This window comes from Pristis pectinata, chromosome 6, assembly GCF_009764475.1.
Source record: "Pristis pectinata isolate sPriPec2 chromosome 6, sPriPec2.1.pri, whole genome shotgun sequence".
Taxonomy (NCBI): domain Eukaryota; kingdom Metazoa; phylum Chordata; class Chondrichthyes; order Rhinopristiformes; family Pristidae; genus Pristis; species Pristis pectinata.
The window spans coordinates 49,396,142-49,417,757 of NC_067410.1; the positions used below are offsets into that span (position 1 = coordinate 49,396,142).

General features: G+C 40.8%; 1 protein-coding gene across 3 annotated transcripts in view; it reads right to left on the reverse strand.

The window, feature by feature from the left end:
- Nucleotides 1-21,616, reverse strand: part of dock3 (dedicator of cytokinesis 3) — an 822,502-nt gene that overhangs the window by 162,257 nt on the left and 638,629 nt on the right. For all 3 annotated transcript variants that reach the window (XM_052017225.1, XM_052017226.1, XM_052017224.1), the window contains exons 21-25: nucleotides 12,181-12,281; nucleotides 9,708-9,789; nucleotides 1,861-2,031; nucleotides 900-1,092; nucleotides 209-336 (exon numbers count right to left, since the gene is read on the reverse strand). In XM_052017225.1, the coding sequence (XP_051873185.1) occupies nucleotides 209-336; nucleotides 900-1,092; nucleotides 1,861-2,031; nucleotides 9,708-9,789; nucleotides 12,181-12,281 (675 nt within the window). The remainder of the gene's footprint in view (nucleotides 1-208; nucleotides 337-899; nucleotides 1,093-1,860; nucleotides 2,032-9,707; nucleotides 9,790-12,180; nucleotides 12,282-21,616) is intronic.

Here is a 21,616-nt window from a genome sequence, read left to right on the forward strand (position 1 = left end):
TGAGAGACAAGTTAAATAAAAACTAAAAAGGGTCCATATAAATCCAGGAAAGAAAATTCTTGAAAATTGCTGAAAAGAGTCAAGGGGAGATGTTTCACATGAAAGATAGAGAAAATTTCATTAAGAATTAGCCCAATGTGAGGCAATAAGAGGTTCACTGTGAAAATACCCCACTGCCATCACTGCAGTGTGTAGGACAAAAGCATACCAGGGAGCTTGATTTCATGATGGAAAAGATGCTGCTGAGGATCCCAGAGCAGATGAGTAGCTCCTTCTGCTGCCGCAGGTGCAAATGAATATGATGGAGAACAACAGGCAGCAGGATCCGACGGGAGTCTGTGAAAAGAGGAAAAGTTGCACTGACCCACACTTCTACAGTGTATTTTTTTTAACACTTCTACTGCACACTCCTTCAACATGATCATGTCAGCTGTAAAAACAGCTTAAGTGCCACAGAAGTTTCCAATTTTCTTTTGGTGCACCCAGTTTCAGAAGTACTAGCATAAAGGTTTAAAACTTTATCTCTGTTAATGCCCAAGAATCGCAGAAAACAAATAGATAGTAATAATCATACACAACTTAAACAGTGACACTCAGTGCTACTCACCATTAATATTAAGGATAAAGTTGCTTATTCAAGGATAGTTGCCTAACTTTGGATTGATTGTGAAAGTTTGAGTCATAAGTTATTTTCTATACAATGATGCTGACAATTCCTTGGTTTAATTATGATGAGTGATGAAAATTCACACTCAAATTAAATCTACACAATTAAATTGTAGAATATCAAAACCTGAGTTCATATTTGATCCCAAAAGCCAGTCAACTGATGCTTAAGGTGCTCTTCATAACACTATCTATCATAAGCCACATGTCTACTTTTTACTTCTAACCTTTACCTGGATATGAAAAGAGATGGCTGTCCACTGTCCGTGCGATGGATTGCAGCTTGACTATGTCCATGGACTGACCAATGTGCACTGTGCTGGGCATGCTACCCAATGTTCCTCTCACAAACTCTGCCACCTCCTGCACTGTAAACATCTGCAGCAGCTCATCAAAGATTGCAGGGAAGGAGTTGAGAAGAGCCGCCTACAATGAAACAATGGCTCAGTTCATCAATGTGCAATCTATGGTACTAATGTCAGAGTAAACTGAGTAAAGCCCGGGATAACATAACAAGGTAGAGGAATAATCATTCCAATTCTCTTATTTATTTCCAGAAAGATTAACAACATCAGATATTAATTTATCTGGATGTAACCAGGAAGGAAGTTACTTGATCATTGAAGTATTTTAAAAATGCAGTGCCTAACTGTTGAGTCAATGTGGAAACCAGATTAGCCTGTGGACAGAGGAAATACCATCATTCTTGATTTCTGGAGAGGGAATAATTTTATTTCACTAGTTTTGGTGAAAGGTATTAGTTATGGAATGGAATTTGCAAGTTCTCATGTAACAGATACTCTGATGATTAGACACAATGTAGTTAGAAACACAGTAAAAATAGTCAACTCTGCCCAAATGTGCCTCAACTTTAATTGCTGCCTTAAACCACAGTGCAATGATTTATTTTACTGGCTATCCTGTGGGCTGAATGAGATTGCCAGTTACAGGCAGATTTATCCATGTGCACGAGGAATTAGATAGAGCCTGTTCAAACTCATTTTACTTGAGATCCTTGCAATCAGCAGGAAACTTTTAATAATGCCTGAAAGATGATAGCACACAATCTTCTGTCTGCACTGTTACTTTTAAGGCTGACGTGGGTGTCTATTACTATTGGGCTTGTTCCTGTCATGCTGTGATACTGCTTTGGGTTTAGCTTCTAAAGGATGTGTTGCAAGTTACTGAACTAACCTGTGTGAAGACGAGGGTCTCAGAACTTCTGCTATCCAAACTCAGGACAAAGCGGATGGACTGAAAAAGCTCCTGAATGCTGGTACGAAACTGATCCTCCTCAATCCCACCTGTTGCTCTTGAATACAAGATCCGTGACTGCACAATAAACTTGAACAAATACTCCAAGGCCTAGAGAGAAAGGGGATGTAAGTTCTTAGACCACTTAATTCATAATCCAAATTGATACTCCATTCCTCACATTAGAGATAATGTTTTAAAGCTGGGTTGTATGTCAGAAAGTACATGTTCCAAAAGATATATGTCATGCAGTAGCCTTGTGAATATGGTACTGGTTCAGCATCTCTGATCAAATCCTACCACGACAAGTTGTAAATTTCAGTCATCAAAAAATTAGGAAGGCTGTTCCTTGATTGTTGCTTAAACAAAAAACAATTTACTATTGTTCTTAGGGGATGGGTAGAAAACCTATCACCTTTACCCAGACTGGCTATATGTTATGCCAATTCCATATTTGATAATTGAGAGTAATTGAAACTATAAACAATTTTCCAGTGGAATTCTTTGCTCCCACCAATTTTCCATCCTCCACTTCTGAAGACAATGACTGACATTGACAAACCTCTTGTTTCAAGTAAAAATGGAAAATTTCAGGACTGAGACCCTTTGTCAGAACTGCTGCCTGATCTGCTGAATGTTTTCAGCATTTTGTTTTTATTTCAGATTTCCAATATTGCAGATTTTTAAAAATTTTTCATTTAATCTCCAGTTCCATGTCCCACACAATGTCCTTCATCCGGCACCTAGACAGCAGTATTTAATAGCTAAGGGAATCATGACAAACATGATCACACTAAATGCGATACATAAAAAAAGCAGGTATTGGAAATCTGAAAATGCTGGAAATCCTCAACAGGTCAGACAGACAGCATCTGTGGAAAGAGAAAGTGAAGATGTTGAGCCCAATGTAGCATTCTCATTGCTGTCCTGTCTGAATTACTGCAGACAGAACCAGGGCTAGAAATTCTCCCCTGCATGAAAATACACATTAAAGCTGTGCAATAATAGGGATCCATTCCAGTTTAATGTGAGGCTCCATGGGATTGACACTCTCCATGCACGTCATGCAGTGCCTCATGCTCAGTAAAATCCTGAATCCCATGCATTCAGAGGCTAACCATACATGAAGGATCTGTTAACAACAAAGCTACACACAAAGTGGAAATACTTCCCAATCACCCACAGTGGCAGTTCTTAAAATAACAGTTTCCATGAGGAATTGCTACTTCAACTGATTGTGGTACTTCAGGAAGCATAGCCCATTTCATGGCAGCTCTATACTGAGGCTGGCCATCTCACACCTCCAACATCTGGTAAGACATTGTCCTTGTAATTACCGTTTTAAATAGATAATCCATAGGGAGCAACACATACTTATACATCTGCATGTAGACATTTTTCTTCTTCTTCTCCAATTCCATCTGCTGGTTAATAGCTGGTAACCCATGGTGCATAAATACAACAAATTGCACAACTCAACATACTACAAAGAGACACAAAACTGCAGATGCTGGGATCTGGAGCAAACTGCTGGAGGAACTCAGCAGGTTGAGCAGCATCTGTTGGGGGGAAGGAATTGTCAATGTTTTGGTTTGAAACTTGCATTAGGACCGTTTGTTGCTCAATATACTGCACCCCTCTCTCTTAGCTTAAAATTCCCTTAACAGGAGTGTACAAGTTAAACCTATTCATCAATACAAAACATAACAGTTACTAACCCCTAGGAATGAAATGTTTCAGAAATTATTCTGCACAGGATGCCTCAAATAAGACCATAAGAAGGGTAGAGTCTCAACCTGTTTGACCTTTCCTTGTAGGACAATATTTCCATACTTGGGGGTCATCCTAGAGACCCTTCTCTGAACTGCCTCCAATGAATTTCCTTAAATAAGGGAACCAAAATTATTCACAGTACTCTAGATGTGGTCTCACTAGTGTCTTGCACAGTTGCAGTAAGATTTTCCTACTTCTATACTCCAACCCCCTGAAATAAGGATTAACATTAGATTTCCCTTTTACCGGATGCACTTGTGTATTAGTATTTTACGTTTGATGCACAATAGAGTCATAGAGCTATATAGCATTGAAACAGGCCCTCTGGCCCCACTTGTCTTCGCTGACCAAGGTGCCTACCTGAGCTAGTCCCATTTGCCTATGTTTGACCCATATCTCTCTAAACCTTTCCTATCCATGGAGCTGTCCAAATGTCTTTTAAATGTTGTAATTGTACCCATGTCTACTACTTCCTCTGGCAGCTCATCTACCATATACCCACCACCCTCTGTGTGAAAAACTTGTCCCCCAGGTTCCGTTTAAATCTCTCCCCTCTCACCTTAAACCTATGCCCTCTAGTTTTAGACTACCCCATGCTGGGAAAAGATTATGACCATCTACTTCGCCTTATTCCTCTCATGATTTTATAAATCTCTATAAGGTCATACCTCAGCCTCCTTTGTGCCTATTGAGTGTCTCCTTATAACAATCCCTCCAATCCCGAAAACATCCTCGTGAACCTTTTCTGCACCATCATCAGCTTAATCACATCCTTCCTCTAGTTTGGCGACTGGAACTGCACACAATACTCCAAGTACCCTCAAATCCCTATATGACATAACTTTCTGCAGTTTTTCTCCATTTAAATAATCCTCTGTTTTCTTGTTCTTCCTTCCAAAAGAACAAAGTCACATTTTCCCACATAATAATGCATTTACCAACATTTTGCCTACTCACTTAATCTCTCCACATCTCTCTGTAAAATGTATTCTCCTTGCTACTCGCTTTCCCACCTATTTTTGTGTCATTGGCAAATTTGGCTAGCATTCATTCACTTTCTTCCTCCAGGACATTAATATATATTGTAAGCAGTTGCAGCTTTAACACTGATCGCTGCAATACCCCACTAATTATAGATTGCCAGCCTGAAACAAGTCCCTTATCCCTGCTTGCTATTTCCTGCTTTTAAACAATATCCACGTTAAACAATGCCACATTATCTTCAAAACCATGGGTTCCAATTTTGTGACTCAACCTTTTGTGAGGCACTTTGTCAATTCCATCTGCAAGTCCAAATACATCTACTGGTTCCCCTCCATCCCCTCTCATCAAGACTTTCTCAAAAAACCCTGATAAATTTATCAGACACTATTTCCCCTTCATGAAACCATACTGACTGATTAGATTATGATTTTCCAAATGTGCTGCTATTACTTCCTCAATGATTAGTTCTAACATTTTTCCAACAATAGGTGTTACACTAATCGGCCTGCTTTTTGTCTCTCTTCATTTTTGAATAGGAGTTTCACAGTCCCAGTTTTCCAATCCACTGGTACTTGCCCAGAATCTACAGACTTTTGGAATATCCCAAGCAATACATCCACTATTTCAGCAACTACTTCTTTTGGGATCCAAGGATGCATGCTTGAGGGGCCATGTGGCCTGTCCTGCTCCTGTTTTCTTATGTTCTTCTTTGTATGCTCTTTTTTCTTATGTTCTTATTGGAATGGCATTGCTTCCATGTGGATCTTCTGTTTGAAACCCTTTATCCTTATGCAGAATATTTCCTTTGCCTTGTAGGTTTAAAATATTTTCCCAATTTAATCTGATTTTTCAGCCAATTCTAGCTCAATAATGCAGGGCTGTTCCCCTTCACTACCACCAGTGGTAGGATCCAACTTGATTATTTCCTTACCTCCAATGAGATTGTCTCCATTTCCCATCCCTCCCTCCAATCAAATACTTAACTCACTTCATCTGTAGAGACAAAGTGGGCTAAAACCTTTTGCTGTGCATTTAAGGATACAAAAGGTTTTCTGTTGTGCAGAATGCCTTGGGTTTATCAGAATATTGCCATTGGAGGGCTTTACACAAAACTGCCACTGGCCCTCTGCCCAACTTTGCCTTAACCGAGACACAAGAGATTCTGCAGATGCTGGAATCTGGAGCAACGCACACAAAATGCTGGAGGCACTCAACAGGTCAGGCAGCATCTATGGAGGGAAATAAACAGTCAACGTCTTGGGTCTCTTGTGTAGCAACTTTGCCTGAATGTACCTTTACAGGCACAGTGAAACTTCTATCACTGAGTCTTCCTTCTTCAGCAATTTTCTTCCTACTTTATTCTGGACTGAGACCAGTAATTAACTTCAGTGTCCAACTGCAATAATTTATCTATTAACTTAGATATTGCAGAGTTAAGAGACAAAACATTATTACACCAGCGCAAGCAAACTTTATGGTGAAATCCCTAAGTTGCTGTTAATGATTCAGCAGACTGCTATTAACTGCACTATTTGCAACTTTCTCCAATGGAATTAGGGGAAACACTTGACCTGATGGGAATCTAAGCTTTTCCCTCTACAGAATACCCTGAAAATTATTCAACTATCTGGTCCTAAAAAAGTAATTTTATGTTAGTATTGAAATATATTTCAAAATATATGGGATCTTAACATTTTAGAATATTATTTCAGTTCCTACTTTAATTATATGTGCATGCTCCAATCTTTATTGAGGAGTCTGAATGATGTTTAAATAAATAATTAAAAACAATGATTTCTGCTTCTTGTAATGCATATTATTAAGAGTTCTATAATGGGACTGTGCAGATGCAGAGCTGTTAGCTGAAGAACTATGGGTCAAATGTTGAAAGCTGGGATCAGGCCAAGGAACACTTTTTCCACCAGCACATACACAGTCAGCCAAACAGCCTCCTTCTCTGTGGTAATTTTTCAATGATTTGATGACTGGTTATTGAAATAATTTGATAAGAACCCGGAATTTACTGAACTGCTGAATGACAGCAGCAGGAGTAGGGAGGTAAAGCCATAGGGATTGTGGAGAGCAATGAGTATTGTTGTTTCAGCACTGAATACAAATTCTGGGCCATGCTGTTTGTCAAAAGTGAAACTGCAGTGGTGGTTGTACATAAAATATCCCACAGGGTTTGTTTTCCACAAGCTTGAGTTTGGAAAGCTTGTAATTGGATTTTAATGTATCTCAAGTAATTTCCCCAATGGATTGTTAGCAAACTACATGAGAAAAAAGCAAGCAAAAATACTCTCACACAGCAGGCAGCATTAAATTTACGCCATTTCAATTAGAAATAAAGGAAGTAAACAACAGAATCATGAAATGAGAAACTGTGATGATCTATGAGTCAAAGTGGAAATGCATAACATAATCCAGGAGTGGGACTGGGATTAGAAACCTGCTGATTTAGTAGGAGAGGCTAGGGAATTTGTATACATAGAACAAATAAGGTTCTAGGAATGCATTAATTGCATGATTAAATCATCAACATGAGATAATACTGTAACTATATAGTTATGGCATTCTGTTTTCTTCACAGTCACTTATTTGTGGAAGATGAAATGTAACACACAGAGAACTGTAGAGGAAATATTAAAGTTAAGTAATTCAAGGGAAATCTTCCCATAAGAAAGCAAGTAAGAATTCTGTGAGACAGGCTGTGGCCACAGCAGTTTATATGGTGCAAAAATCAGAAAGGAGTCTTGTGCTACCTGTTTGGCTTTTACATTAACATTTCTTCAAGGGTTTTACTTATTTTCCTGTTCCCAAGGAAACGGTGGTGGAGGCTGACATGATAGGGTCTTTCAAGAGACTGTTAGATCGGTATATGGAGCTGAGTAAAATAGAGGGCTATGGGTAAGCCTAGTAATTTCTAGGGTAGGGACATGTTCGGCACAGCTTTGTGGGCCGAAGGGCCTGAATTGTGCTGTAATTGTTCTATGTTCTATGAATACTGGCTTCGGTTACCTAATTACCTTAATTACCACAATGAATGAGTAAGAAAGTGGAAATCAAAAAACAACAGATGCTGTAAACCTAAAATAAAAACAGAAAATACTGGAAATGCTCAGCAGTTCAGGCTAGATCTGTGGGGTTGCAATGTGCCCAGATGAAAGATGAGGTGCTGTTCCTCAAGCTTATGTTAGGCCTCCTGTTGGCCTGTGGTCTCCTATACCAGCGGTTTTCAACCTTTTTCATGCTGTGGCCCCCCAGAACATGTCCTTGTTAGATGGCGGACCCCCAAAGCCCACAAAATCAAACAATCGATAATTCATGCATACAACACTTAAATTATTGCACATAGGCCCTATTGAAGTAGTGACTATTTCAATCACCGATAATTACTGGCGGTGTCTTTCAGTGTTCAGTTCAATGTGAAGGTTGTGCCTGTTCTGCACTGCAGAGTTTGTCCAAACGTGGTGGTATGTGCGACAAACATACGCATATGTCATCCTCAATATTCAGTCTTGATCTGTATTTGGTTTTCATGGCAGTGACTGCAGAAGATGCTATTTCGCACAAGTAAGTAGTTGCAAATGGTAACAGAACATTGACGGCTTTGCCGGACAGCAGTGGATACTCCTGGGAACATGCTATCCAGAACAACAATAGTGACATTCGGTTGAACTGCAAGCGCAAAGTCCTGTCAAATGACAGTTCAGCCAATTCTTCTTGTTCACGTCCAGTTAAATCAGTAAGCATGCATTCAAACGGATTTCCAATCCAATCAAACATGCTTGTGTCATTGTCGCCGAAATATTCATGGAAATAATGTGATAGCTGCTGAATATGGCTCAAAACGGTGCTCGCAATGGCCTCTGTCTTAGTCTCGTTCACTGTCAGAAAGTCAGCCAGCAACGGAAACATATCATAGACACCTTGCTCGCATCTCCCCTTCCAGATACAGAGTTTTTTCTGCAAGGCATTGATTCTGTCATGCATTTTCAGAACATTTGAGCCAGGTCCTTGCAATGATAGATTTAAGCTGTTCAAAATGTTGAAAATATCTCCAAGCAAGTAAACTACATCTTTGTAACAGGTCGCTTTTCCATTTTTTTCTTGGCTTGCTCGCGGACCCCCTGGCAACCCGCCGCGGACCCCGACCACAGGTTCAAAACCTCTGTCCTATACTGTTATGATTAGGCCCAATGCAAGCTTGAGGAACAGCACCTCATCTTCCATCTGGGCATACTGCAGCTTTCTGGACTCAATATTGAATTTGACAACTTTAGATAACTTGGTTTCTCTCTCTATCAGTCATTCATCTGTGATATTAGCTCAGCCTTTTTGTCCCTTTTTGTTCTCCAGCCAGGCCATGTCTTCCTGCTTTGCATTTCATAGCTTTTATATTCTTTTATCTACGTTCTCACTCTCTAACTTCTCCCATTTAATTATTGACCAATAACCCTGTTTACAGTTTATCCCCATGATCACCCAGTTTTACCCTATCAGAGACACTCTCTTTCCCCACCCTCCCTGCAACTTAACAAGATTCTGTCTCCTTCCCAGTTCTGATGAAGGGCCTTTGATCTGAAATGTTAACTCTGTTTTACTTCCCTCTGATGCGCTCTGACCTGCTGAGTATTTCCAAAACTTCTGTTTTTATTTTAGAAGGGTGGCTTGACTTTGTTAAGTACAGTAACAGCAACCCCCATTTTACAGTGGGGGGCAGGGTTTGCATTCCTAGAAATGGTCCATGTCGCGATTTTCTGTAATGCAAAGCTGTGTCATCTGTGCATGCGCCAAGAAATGCAAGTAAAAAAATTGCTTTTATTTATTTACTCTCTTATCATGTAAATTTCATGAGAGCAAAGTTTATTCCATAGCTTAAATTTTTGGGTAGTGATTTGTAAATTCTGTAAGGACAAATTTCCATTACCCGAGTGGCTGTAACGTGGGGCTGGTCTGTAGTAACTGGATGCTAACTCTTGTTCTATTTCTACATTTTGTCAGATAGCCACCAAATGACACTTCATTACCCTCATTGCCTCTTGAATGTGGTCTTGTCTCACAACTTCTGCAGATCGATCCATGTACCATTTCAGACATCGGATTAGCTCCCTGCAAAAATACAGCATATTTATCAAGAACATGAATGTACCCAAGTTTATCAGACTGTCACACACAGGAATAATAAAATACAAGGAGCATTACAAGAGAGATACATAGACAGTAAGGAATTTATAGTGAATTACCATAGTTTTGATGGACATGCTCATGCATAGGCTGTTACAAATGTATGGATAATTCATTTTCAGAGGTGCATAATGAAAGCATTTTGGAAATCAACATAAAATGACAACAATTGTTTTGGAAAACCTAGGCCATATTTTTGAAGTATTTTATTGCTAAGTGTCATCATTTTACATTAGCATATCAACAGTTTATAAATGTCTAATCCATATTCAAAGAGCATTTTTAATCTGTAACATGACCTTGACAATAATCAGGCATAGTCTTTACAAAGTAAGTGACATTCATGCCACATAAATGCCTAGCAATGACCTCCTCCAACAAGAACGAGTCTAGTCACCTATCCTTTATATTCAACACCAATACACTCACCAGTGCCCCCACCATTAACATACTGGGTGTCTCTAATGACACTACTGGGCTAGATTAATACTACAGTTACAAGAGCTGATCAGGGGTTAGGTGCCCTGTGATTAGTAACCTGTCTTCTGACTTCTTACAGCTTATCAACTATCACCAAGAGAAAAATTGCCTGATTGGCATCCATTCACTGCAATAAATATTTAATCTCTCCAACAGCAGCACACCATATACCATCTACAAAATATCCTGTTATTACTTGCCACCTATATGTAACCTCCCAAATATGTAATCTCTATCACCAAGGAGGACAAGGACTTCAGGAGAATGGAAACAGGACCACCTGCTGTTTTCTCTCCAAACCACACAATGTCTGAAACTGGAAATATACTACCAGTCCTTCATCAACTTTGGGCTTAACTGTTGAAATCCCCTGTCCGACACCACTGCGATAATAGCTCCAAAACAAAGTCTAAGATGGTGCCTCACCACCTATTTTCCAAGGATAATTAGGGGTTGACATACTTGGCAGTGACAACCTTATTTCATATACAGTAATACAAAAATCTATGCTGAAGCTAATGGGTTTTTGGTTGTGTTCTATGGAAATGGTTCAGTAATATAACACAGTTAGCTAATTCCTCTTTCTTCTGTGTACCTGTATGCAACCACACATTGTCTATATACCTGCAGGACTCAGAAATCTACAGTTGTTGAAAAGGTATGAATGCATTTTTGATTCTAAGAGTTGGGCTAGAAATTGAGACAGATTCAAACAGGTCAGTGATATCATGAGGTCAGGCTTTCCATAACCAGACCCAAAATAAAAAAGCTGACACAATGCTGTTAATGATAGTAGGTATTTATAACGGCCACTTCCACCACCCAGTTAGTAACTTAAATAACCAACAAAGGTACCATATTCATGAAACAGCTGTCAGTTAGCATCCTGACAATTGATTTCTTTCATACAGCCTCCTTTAGTAACTTTATATCTTGCAACACCAGCCAGCAACTAGTCACATGAAACAGTCCTTAAAAGAACAGCAGGATTAAAGAAACAATTAATGTTCATGGATCAATGTTACATATGGCACATAGGTTACAATCATTCTTTCAAGTGAATGAGATATTGGGCTGAATCTTGCTGGCTTTGACCAATGGTTCAGCCATTCACCTGGATGTCACCATGTACACAATTGGGACTCCATGTGGAATCCAACGGTGAGACCAGTCTTGCTGAGATCCTCTATTACTACACTGAGGGAACTGCTACTCAGATCCTGATTCAGACCTGGTGAAGATCCAAGGCCCACTGATTTGCTTGCAGGGCAAAGATTGAGGAGGCAAAGAGAAAGATAAGTTCTTTTTTTGATGATTTAGCTTTAGTTTTATGTTGTTAATTCATTTGTTTAACTGTTAGTTATTTCTGTGTTTTTATATGTTTCTATTTAACTTTTTTTTTGTTGTTTAATTTTAATAAATTTTCAATGTCTGTATCAGAGCTTTGACAGAAGACAAAGCTCCACCTCCAGCTTTGCCTTTGTTGGGAACTTTCCAGGGCCAGCATATCTGCACTCTGCTGCCAAAGGCCAAATTGGCAATGAGGTTTCACCACTTATCCGCAGGGAGTGGAGAGTCAGCAAGTTTGGCCATCCACATCCAACTCAAGAAAGTGTGAGTATATGGGACCTGGACAGTGGTTCTTGGCAATAGGCCAATTAAGTGTATTCTGACCCACTGCACTGAAGTCATCGATTTGAATGGTTATTGTACTGGAGAGGAGCTTTACAGAATGTTGTGTTCAGAAATACAATTTTAGAGGTAGGTCCCATTGTTATTTGTGAACTCTACATGGTTCTGGAAGTAAGTCCTGAGCCACCAGGTATTTGGACTCACTTGTACGCCAGCGCACCAGAGAAGTGCTTCTTAATGTAGGTATCCATCACAGGCCGGAAGTGAAAATACTTGCTGTCCCGCAGCAAATTTATTACGAACACCTGGGAAGGAGAGAGAGAGAGAGAGAGAGAGAGAGAGAGAGAGAGAGAGAGAAGGGGAGGGAGGGAGAGAAAGAGAGGGAGAGAAAGAGAGAGAAAGAAAGTGAGTGAGAGAGAGAGACAGACAGACAGAGAGAGAAACAGAAAGAGAATTAGGCCAGCTAGCAGCAGCATAATTAGATGGCATGGTAAGGTTAGCAACAAGTTACAGAAATAGTAGAAATACAGTGACTAATTAATGCCAATCTGGGAAACAAAATCAGAAACTAATGGAAATAAACAGCAGGTCTGTTCTGATGTAAGACACTGACCAGAAACATTAAGTCAACAGACATTCTTCTCTCAGGAACAAATCCGACTGCTTCATATTTCAAGCATATTCTGTTTTTGATTGATAGAAATTCCTTATTACTGTCACACAATCGAAAGGAGGGTGATGAAAGTAAAAGAATGATTGAAATAGAGGGAAACAGACCTATAGTACAGTGGGATCAGTGCTTCTATGATCTAATCTTACAAGGTACATACACTGCAGGACTCAAGAGAGTCTTACTACCCACTCCTCCCACCAGATAAACAAAGATATCAAAATGAAAAGTATTCAGATTTTGTGTCTTGGTCATTGCAAAGTAGCTTGAATATCATCTAGCTGGAGTAACTTTTCACAGTGGCTTGAATGAGAGTAGAAATATTCATACATTTTTCAGTATCTTTACCAGAGCAAAATATTCCAAAGTGTTTCACGGGATTGCTATCAAACAAATTATTTCTTCACTGAGCCATGTAAGGAGAGATAAGCTCAGGTTGCAAGAACTTGATTAAATATATAGATTTTGTCTTAAAGGAGGAGACAAAATAGAGATATTTAATAAGGGAATTCTAGAGTTTAGGGCCTAGACAACTGAAGACATGGATGTCAATTTGGGACTGCTTTTGGACATTCATGGAGCATTAAGAATCTATTATGCAAAATTGTGTGGCTGGAGATGGTTACAGAGATAGGGAGGAGTGAGACCATCGAGGGATTTAAACACAGGAAAGGACCTTAAAATGAGGCCTTGTCTATCATAGAGCTAAAGTAGGCCAGGTCTCAGGGATTTAGGATAAAGGAAACCAAATTTTGGCTGATCTTTATTTTATGATGGGTATAAGGCTGAAACACATTGGGACAGTTGTGGAACGATCAAAAACAAAGTACTATGAGTGCTGAAAATAAGAAATAAAAAGGAAAATGCTGAAAATACTCATAGGTCAGGCAAAATCTGTGTAAAGAAGAGTTAATGTTTCCACTCAATAATTTCTCATCAGAACCAGAAAAACAGAAATATAACAGGTTTTAAGCAAGGGTGGAAGCAGAGAAAGACAATGGGATGGGGAGGGTTCATGGGCACATGGTGGGAGGAAAGGACAAAACAAAAGGTAGGAGCAATAACGTGATCTAGGGAATAACGGTGCAGGGTAAAAGAAGTGGCAAAGGGCAAATAAAGAAACAATAGACATCTCTACATGAGCTGAAAATGACAAAAACTGAATTACTGGCAACCACTGAAAATATTTGGAACAATAGTTTTTTATTTTAAATTGCTGAACTCAGTCTTGAGTACAGAAAGCTGTAAAGCCCCAAACTGAAAGATGAAGCGCCATCCCTCGAGTATCCACTAAGTTTTATTAGCACAGTGCAGACTATGCCTTGGGATAGAATGCAAAAAGGTTGTCAGAGAAATTGATGGAGCAGCAGAAATTAAGTGCAAAGTTGATGAAACTTCAATGGAAGTTCAGGGAAAAGCACCTCATCTTTCTATTGGGACTTTACCATTTTGTGGGCTCAGCCCTGAGTTCAGCAATTTCAGATCATTGCCAATTGTCGATTTTTTCAGATAGCAGTTGGTGGTAATGATGCTAATTTTGTGAATTTCAGATCACTAAACACATCTTTTGTTTCTTTTCTTGATTCATTATTGTTCCTTTGCATTGCTTTATCATCAATTTTATAATTCTCTCTCTTCCTCTCCATTTTACCACAAACATGATTTTTTTCTTTCTTCCCCTCCACACCACTCTTTTCCTGCATCTTTACTTGCCCAAAGCCTGTGCATCACTAGCAATTTCCAGTTTCGATGAAAGATCAGAAAAAAATGGAAGCTTTGACACTGGTACTCTCTCCATAGATAGTGCATGACCTGCTGAGTGTTTCCAATATTTCTGCTTTTATTGAATTACTGAATCTTGAGATAACAAAGGCATAAATGACAGTGCCATTGACAGAAGAACTGAGATAGTGGTGGAGATGGATGATCGACAGTGATGCAAATCTTGATGACTGAGGAGACATGGTGTAGGAAGGTTGAGCTCAAGTAAAGAGGGCTCCAATCAATATTGTTCACAGTTTGGTACAGCCTTAGATGATAGTGTGGAGAAGGGCAGAATTGTTGGCTAGGAACTAAGTAATGCTGGGGAACTAATGGGGAAGGAATGGGGAAGTCTATCCTCATATTTAATTGGAGGTAAATAATGGATGTAAGTAGCATGACACTGAGGCACTGTTCATCATAATAATGTACTTGCGATATACAGGCCTAGAAATTTTATCACATGGTGTTCTCTTTGTATGCTATAGGGAATCTAATTTTAGGGTAGAAACTCAGAAAATCAGCATGAAACATGAAAAACTCTTACTTGCACTTCAGTATATGTGATGCTTGAGTATATCACTCGGTAATGTTCCTCAGCTGGAACTGCACTAAGTATTCCTTAGGAACAGCATAGGCCACTTCAAGAAAATAAGTTTTTAACAGAAATCCCATGCATGCCGTCTGTGCTTTCTAAAGAACTAATCAACCACTTTCAGAATTAGTGGGGTCAGATGCAGGTGGTCTCAGATACTTGCAAAGGCAACAAGATTCTAGCAGCAACTGGTTTCAGAACAGTGAGCACAGAGTAACTGTTTCATTAAATACTTCTATGTCACGGAAACTTTAGCACTTGCCACAACCAAGAGAAAGGTAGACATCAGAGAATCATGGAATCATAGATTAATACAGCATAGAAACAGGCCCCTCGCCTCAACTCATCCATGCTGACCAAGATGCCCATCTAAGCTAGTCCCTTTAGCTCATGTTTGTCCCATATCCCTCAAACCTTTCCTATCCTGTTCAAATGTCTTTTAAACGTTGTTACTGTACCCGCCTCAACCACTTCCTCTGGCAGCTCATTCCATACACGCAGAGCCCTCTGTGTGAAGAAGTTGCTCCTCAGGTCACTTTTAAATCTTTCCCCTTTCACCTTAAACCTAAGCCCCCTAGTTTTTGATTCCCATTCCCTGGGAAAAAGACTGTGTGAATTCACCCTCTCTATGCCCCTCATGATTTGACACACCTCTGTAAGGTCAGCCCTCCATAAGATAAGATAAGATAACATAAGATCAGATCAGATCAGATGAGATCTTTATTAGTTATATGTACATCGAAACACACAGTGAAATACATCTTTTGCGTAGTGATTTTGGGGGGCGGCCCGCAAGTCTCACCACGCTTCCGGCGCCAACATAGCATGCCCATAACTTCCTAACCTGTACGTCTTTGGAATGTGGGAGGAAACCGAAGCACCCGGAGGAAACCCACACAGACAGGGGGAGAACGTACAAACTCCTTACAGACAGTGGCCGGATTTGAACCTGGGTCGCTGGCACTGTAAAGCATTATGCTAATGACTGTGCTACCGTGCCTCCTATACTCCAGGGAATAAAGTCCTAGCCTGCCCAACCTCTGCCTATAACTCAGGCCCTTGAGTCCTGGCATCGTTCTCCTAAGTCTTCTCTTCACTGTTTCCAGCTTAATGATGTCTTTCCTATAACAGAGTAACCAAAACTGTACACAATACACCAGATGCAACCTCACCAACCGCAACATAACTTCGCAACTATACTCAATGCCCTGACTGATGAACCCCAGTGTGCCAAATGCCTTCTTCACCATACTGTCCACGTGATGACATTTTCAGGGAACAATGTACTTGCGCTCCTAGGTCCTTCTGTTCTATAACACTCCCCAAGGCCCTACCGTTCACTGTGAAAGTTCTACTCTGGTTTGACTTCCCAAAATGCAACATCTCGCATTTATCTGAATCGAATGCCATTTGCAATATCAGAGGAGCAGGAAGACTCTTGCCCAGGTCAGTCCATTCCCTCACCGCAGCAGGAACCACAGTCTTACCTCTGAGGAGCAATATATCCAGAGATCAGTTTACCAAAGAAGCAGAGATGGAGATCTGACAGAACTTCAGCCAAATGCCCAGATTGATCACATCTGCCTACTTCTTAGCTTCTTGAACTTGGCTTCTGGAGCAACAGGTCCATGGCAATTTTCGCAGTTTGCAATTCACTTTTGATTTATGCATGTCACTGATTTATCCAGAGGATTTTAAACCCTTGGCTTCAAGCAGGAAGGTATCATGGGCATGCAGATGTGTGAGGACTCCAGGTTCAGGGGGTGATGCACTAAATTATTCTGCTGCTCTGGAGATCCCCATGTGAATCTACAGCCCACCAGAGGTTAGTGCTCCCTGCACATGCAACATATTTCACAACCATGACATGAAACCCATCATGGTAAATGTTACATGTCTGGGGAGCTTGCATGCCTCCTTCATCTTCAGGCATATTTCAGTTGCCAGAATGCATGGAGACTGGACCTTGCAAGATAAGTACTATACATTCATGGCTTGGTTCTTCATCCCCCTCCCTGTGCTTCCACCTGTGCTCAGATGTTGGTGTAACCTGAGCAAAGAGAACAATTCTTTTCAGGCAGTTCCTCAGGATTGAGGATGACATAGTTCCACTTTGCTCCTGAGTGCCTGCTGTCTGCCTGGTGATTTCCTCCTACAACAGAGCTTGGAATAGAGTATATATTTTGGTAGTCTGGTGTCATGCAAATGAGGTGGCATAGCTGATTAGTGTAACCAGGACCTCAATATGGGCCTGGGAGGGGATTTGGTTCACTTATCCTTCCAGTAAATTTGGAAGGTCTTTTTGGTGGAATTTTTCCAGTGTCTTGAGATGTTGTAGTAGGTAGTCCAGGTATCAGAGCATATGGTAGGACAGGGATTGCTACTGCCTGGTTGACTATGAGTTTTGTGCCAGGTCTCAGATCTTGATCTTCAAATACCCTTTTCTTCAATCAATCAAAGGCTGTGCTGTGCACTGCAGATGGTGGTGAATTTCATCATTGATGCCCACCTTTGCTGAAAGGTGCTGCCGGGGATCACTCATGATGAGTGATCCACATTTTGCAGGATCTTACCTGAATCTTTATCATTGGAGGGCAGTGTAGTGTAGCAAGGGGAAGTTGGTAGAGGTTCTTTGGCTAGCAAATGTTGAGAGTAAGGCGCATCATGTTGTATGCTTCAATGAAAGCATCAACAATGTCCTGGAGATCAACCTGTGAGGGTTAGCAAACACAAGTGTCCTTTGTACACTGCTGCTCAACAACTGAGGTTCAGGTGATCTTTGTTCTGGAGAGTAGTTGCCAGAGGTTGAACAATTTCCCATTAGTTCTGAAGATTAGCTCCACTCCTGTGGGAAATTTGTTGGAGGTGAGGTGCAACAGTGCAGCATGAAAGATTGAGAAAGGTGTTGGGGCAGCTACGCAGGCTTATCTGACACCAATCTTCACTGGTGACATCAGTCTTCACTGAGATTGGTTCTGTCATGGGCCCATCGGTCAATATTCTGGCTTGCATGCCATTGAAGATCAAGTATAAAATGAAGATAAATTTCTGTGGGGGATGGAGAATGTTTCACAGTCCCTCCTTACTGATGGAATTAAAGGCTTCCTGAGTTTGAAAAAGACCATATGTAGTGGCTAGTTCTGCTCCCTGCATTTTTCTTGGAGCTGTCTTGCAGTGAAGATCATGTGCACTGTGCTTCTGGATGCATGGAATCCACACTGTGACTCAGGGAACAGGTTGGGGAGACCAGGAACCTAATAGAGAAGATAAGATTTCATTGTGCAGGTTGATCAGGCCATCCCCCTCAATGCTCATCAGAAAAGGTCTCACTCTTTTTCAATATCAGTTGCATGTTCCAGCATCTGGCTATGATGACACTGTTGACCTGCACCAGAAGCAGCAGCAAGAGACAGGAAAATAATTCAGCAGATGGCAACACTTTCCCGTCATCAGTAGTATCTTCATGAGGCACTACGTCAAGAAGGCAACATCTATCATCAAAGATTCCCACCATCCAGGCCATGCCATCTTCTTGCAGCTACCATCGGCTATAATGTACAGAAGTCCCACACCACCTGGTTCAAGAACAGCGACAATCATTCAATTCTTGAACCAACCTGCACAACCCTAGTCACTACCTCAGTAGAGCAACATCATGGCCACTTTGCAATACAATGGACTTTTTTTTGTTCTAACTGTGTTCTTTCTTGTAAAAATTGTGTATAATTTATGTTTAATTTACTTTTTTCTTGTGAACGATGCTTACCTGATGCTATATGCCTGTGATGCTACTGCAAGCAAGTTTTTCATTGCACCTGTGCATACGTATATGTATCTGTGCATGTGACAATAAACTTGACTTTGACCTTGAATACTCTTGAGCACCCCACTCCATTCGCTCTACAGTGAGGTAGAGAGGTATTAGCTCACCCAGTCACGTGCCAACACATGGGTTTCTGGTACCAAAATAAAGCAATGGCCCTTTCTGCCTGCGGGCATCTATATCAAGTGGGCATAACATTACCTCGACTTGATTCTAAGTGGCATGACCAATACCCAATCTCCACTGTGTAGGGAATAACTTTACCAGGCATGAATTCTTGTTTCTGTACCTCCATTTGAGGGCTCATCAATGCAGACCTGAAGGCATCACCTTCTGATCTCACTGGTCAGGCTCTGCATAAAGATGCTCATCTTTGGGATGCTCCATGCCTCTTCATAAACTCCAAGACTATTGACGTGGGCTGCCTTTTTTATAACAACTCTAAATATGCTCATCAGTGTGGAGGCAACAAAAGAAATAATTGTGACTCTCTGCATTTACCTCTTGGTGTGCAGATCACAACATGATGGAACTTGATGAAAAAACAAGATGCTGGAGGAACTCAGCAGGCCAGGTGGCTTCCGTGGAGAAAAACAGATGGTCAACATTTTGGGTCAGGAAAGGCTAGGAAAGGGAAGAAAAGAGGCATGATGGAAGGGGGGGGGGGGGGGTACAGGTTTGGTTTACTTAAATCGGGAGAATTTGATGTTCATGCTGTAGGCTCTAAGGTCCCAAGACAGAAAATGAGGTGCTGTTCCTCTTGTTCATCTTGGGACCTTACAGCCTAATGGCATAAACATCGAATTCTCCCACTTTAAGTAAACCAAACCCTCTACCCCCACCCCCCCCCCCCCCCCCCCCCCCCCCCCCCCACTCTCCACCACGCCTCTTCTTTTCTTCCTTTTCCTGGCCTCTCTCTCTCTTTTTTCTCCTCGCATCACAATCTCTTACCTGCATTTACCTATCAACACCTTGTGACCACCCTGCCTCCCCTTTTTTGTCCACCAATCGCTGCTCTGTTTCTCCCCCCCACCTATATATTGGGCTTCCCCTCTTTCTATCTTCAGTCCTGAAGAAGGGTCCTGACCTGAAACATTGACCATCTATTTTTCTCCACGGATGCTGCCTGGCCTGCTGAGTTCCTCCAGCATCTTGTTTTTTTCATCTAGATTCCAGCATCTGCAGTCCTTTGTTTCTCTAAGATGGAACTTGATTACTTTCTTCAGCTAAATTATAACAGTGTCACCAACTTCTCTCCTATTATTGTAATCAACAGTTACTCAGCTGCTTCTGTAGTTACAGAATGTCAACACCTTGTGGAAGGTCTTAGGAAAAGTCTTAGCCTCTACCATCATCATAACCTTGTTGTCCTTTCTCTGGTTACTTATACTGCAATTCATAAAATTTCATTCAACCCCTCAAGCCTGCCCTGCCATTCAATATGATAACGACTGATCTGCCCCAGGCCTCATCTCCCCCTTTGTGCCAATTCCCCATAACCCTCAATTCCCAGATCTTTCAAAAAATTATCTACTTCCTCTTTTAAATATCTCAAATGGTCCAGCTGCCACAACTCTCTGGGGTAGAGGAGTCCAGAGATTCACAACCTTCTGTGAGAAAAAGTTCCTACACACGTCCGTTTTAAAGGACCACCCCTTAATCTTGTAACTATTTCCCCTCTTTTAAGCTGATTTCACTTGTGGAAGCGTCTCAACATCTACACTGTCATGCCCCCTCAGGATCTTTCAATAGATCATCCTTCATTCTTCTAAATTTCAATGCTTCATTGTTAGATGATGGATGATAAGGAGATGTCAAACTGTGCTGAATGTTGTTGGTGTGCATAAAATCTGCAAACAGTGCTGACTGGAACTGTGGGTCATTATCACACACTAACTTTTCTGGAAGGCCACACACTATAACATATAATCATAACTTTTTGATTGTTTGTGGTGTTGTGGTGAAGGTTCCATCATCAATACATTAAACCATGTCAAATGGTTATCTGACAAAGTGGTGAAATAATCCATTCTTATCTGGGAGTCTTGGTGCCTGATACCTGTTGTCCTAAGACACAAAAAAGGCATTGACTGGACTTGTCTTGGTGAATACCCGGCCAGAACACAAAACCCTGAGTTACAGCCTTCATGTGGATCATCCCATTGGCTGGGCATGAATGTCAGTGAGACTATGCCACTGCAACAACATTGGAGAATCAATTTCTTGGTTTCACTTCAAATGTCCTTGGTTCATGATTAATTCATGCCTCATGTTCCAGATGTGAATATAGGAGGTGTGAATAGTAAGTTCACAGATGAAAGGTAAATTTGTGATGTTGATAGTGAGGAGGGTTATCTTCAGCGACAGAACTAAATTTATGTTGACAAAATGATTGGAGCAAAGTAGATGAAATTTAGTACTGAAAAATATGAACTGATGCATTTTCTAAGGATCGATAATGCTAGGGCATACACGATGAATGATAGAACCCTCAGAAGTGCCAAGGAATCAGAATCAGATTTATTATCACTTACTTAAATGATGTGAAACTTCTTGTTTTGTGGCAGCAGTACAGTGCAAAGACATACAATCATTATAAATTACAAAAATAAATAAAGGGTTGTGCCCATGATGGAGCCGGCTGAGTCTATAACCCCTTGCAGGCTCTTGCGATCTTTTGCTTTGGAGCCTCCATACTAGGCTGTGATGCAACTAGAGGGACCATGGTTTATATGTGCTTGAAGGTAGCAGTTCAGGTAGTTAAGAAGGCATATTGGATATTTGCCTTCAT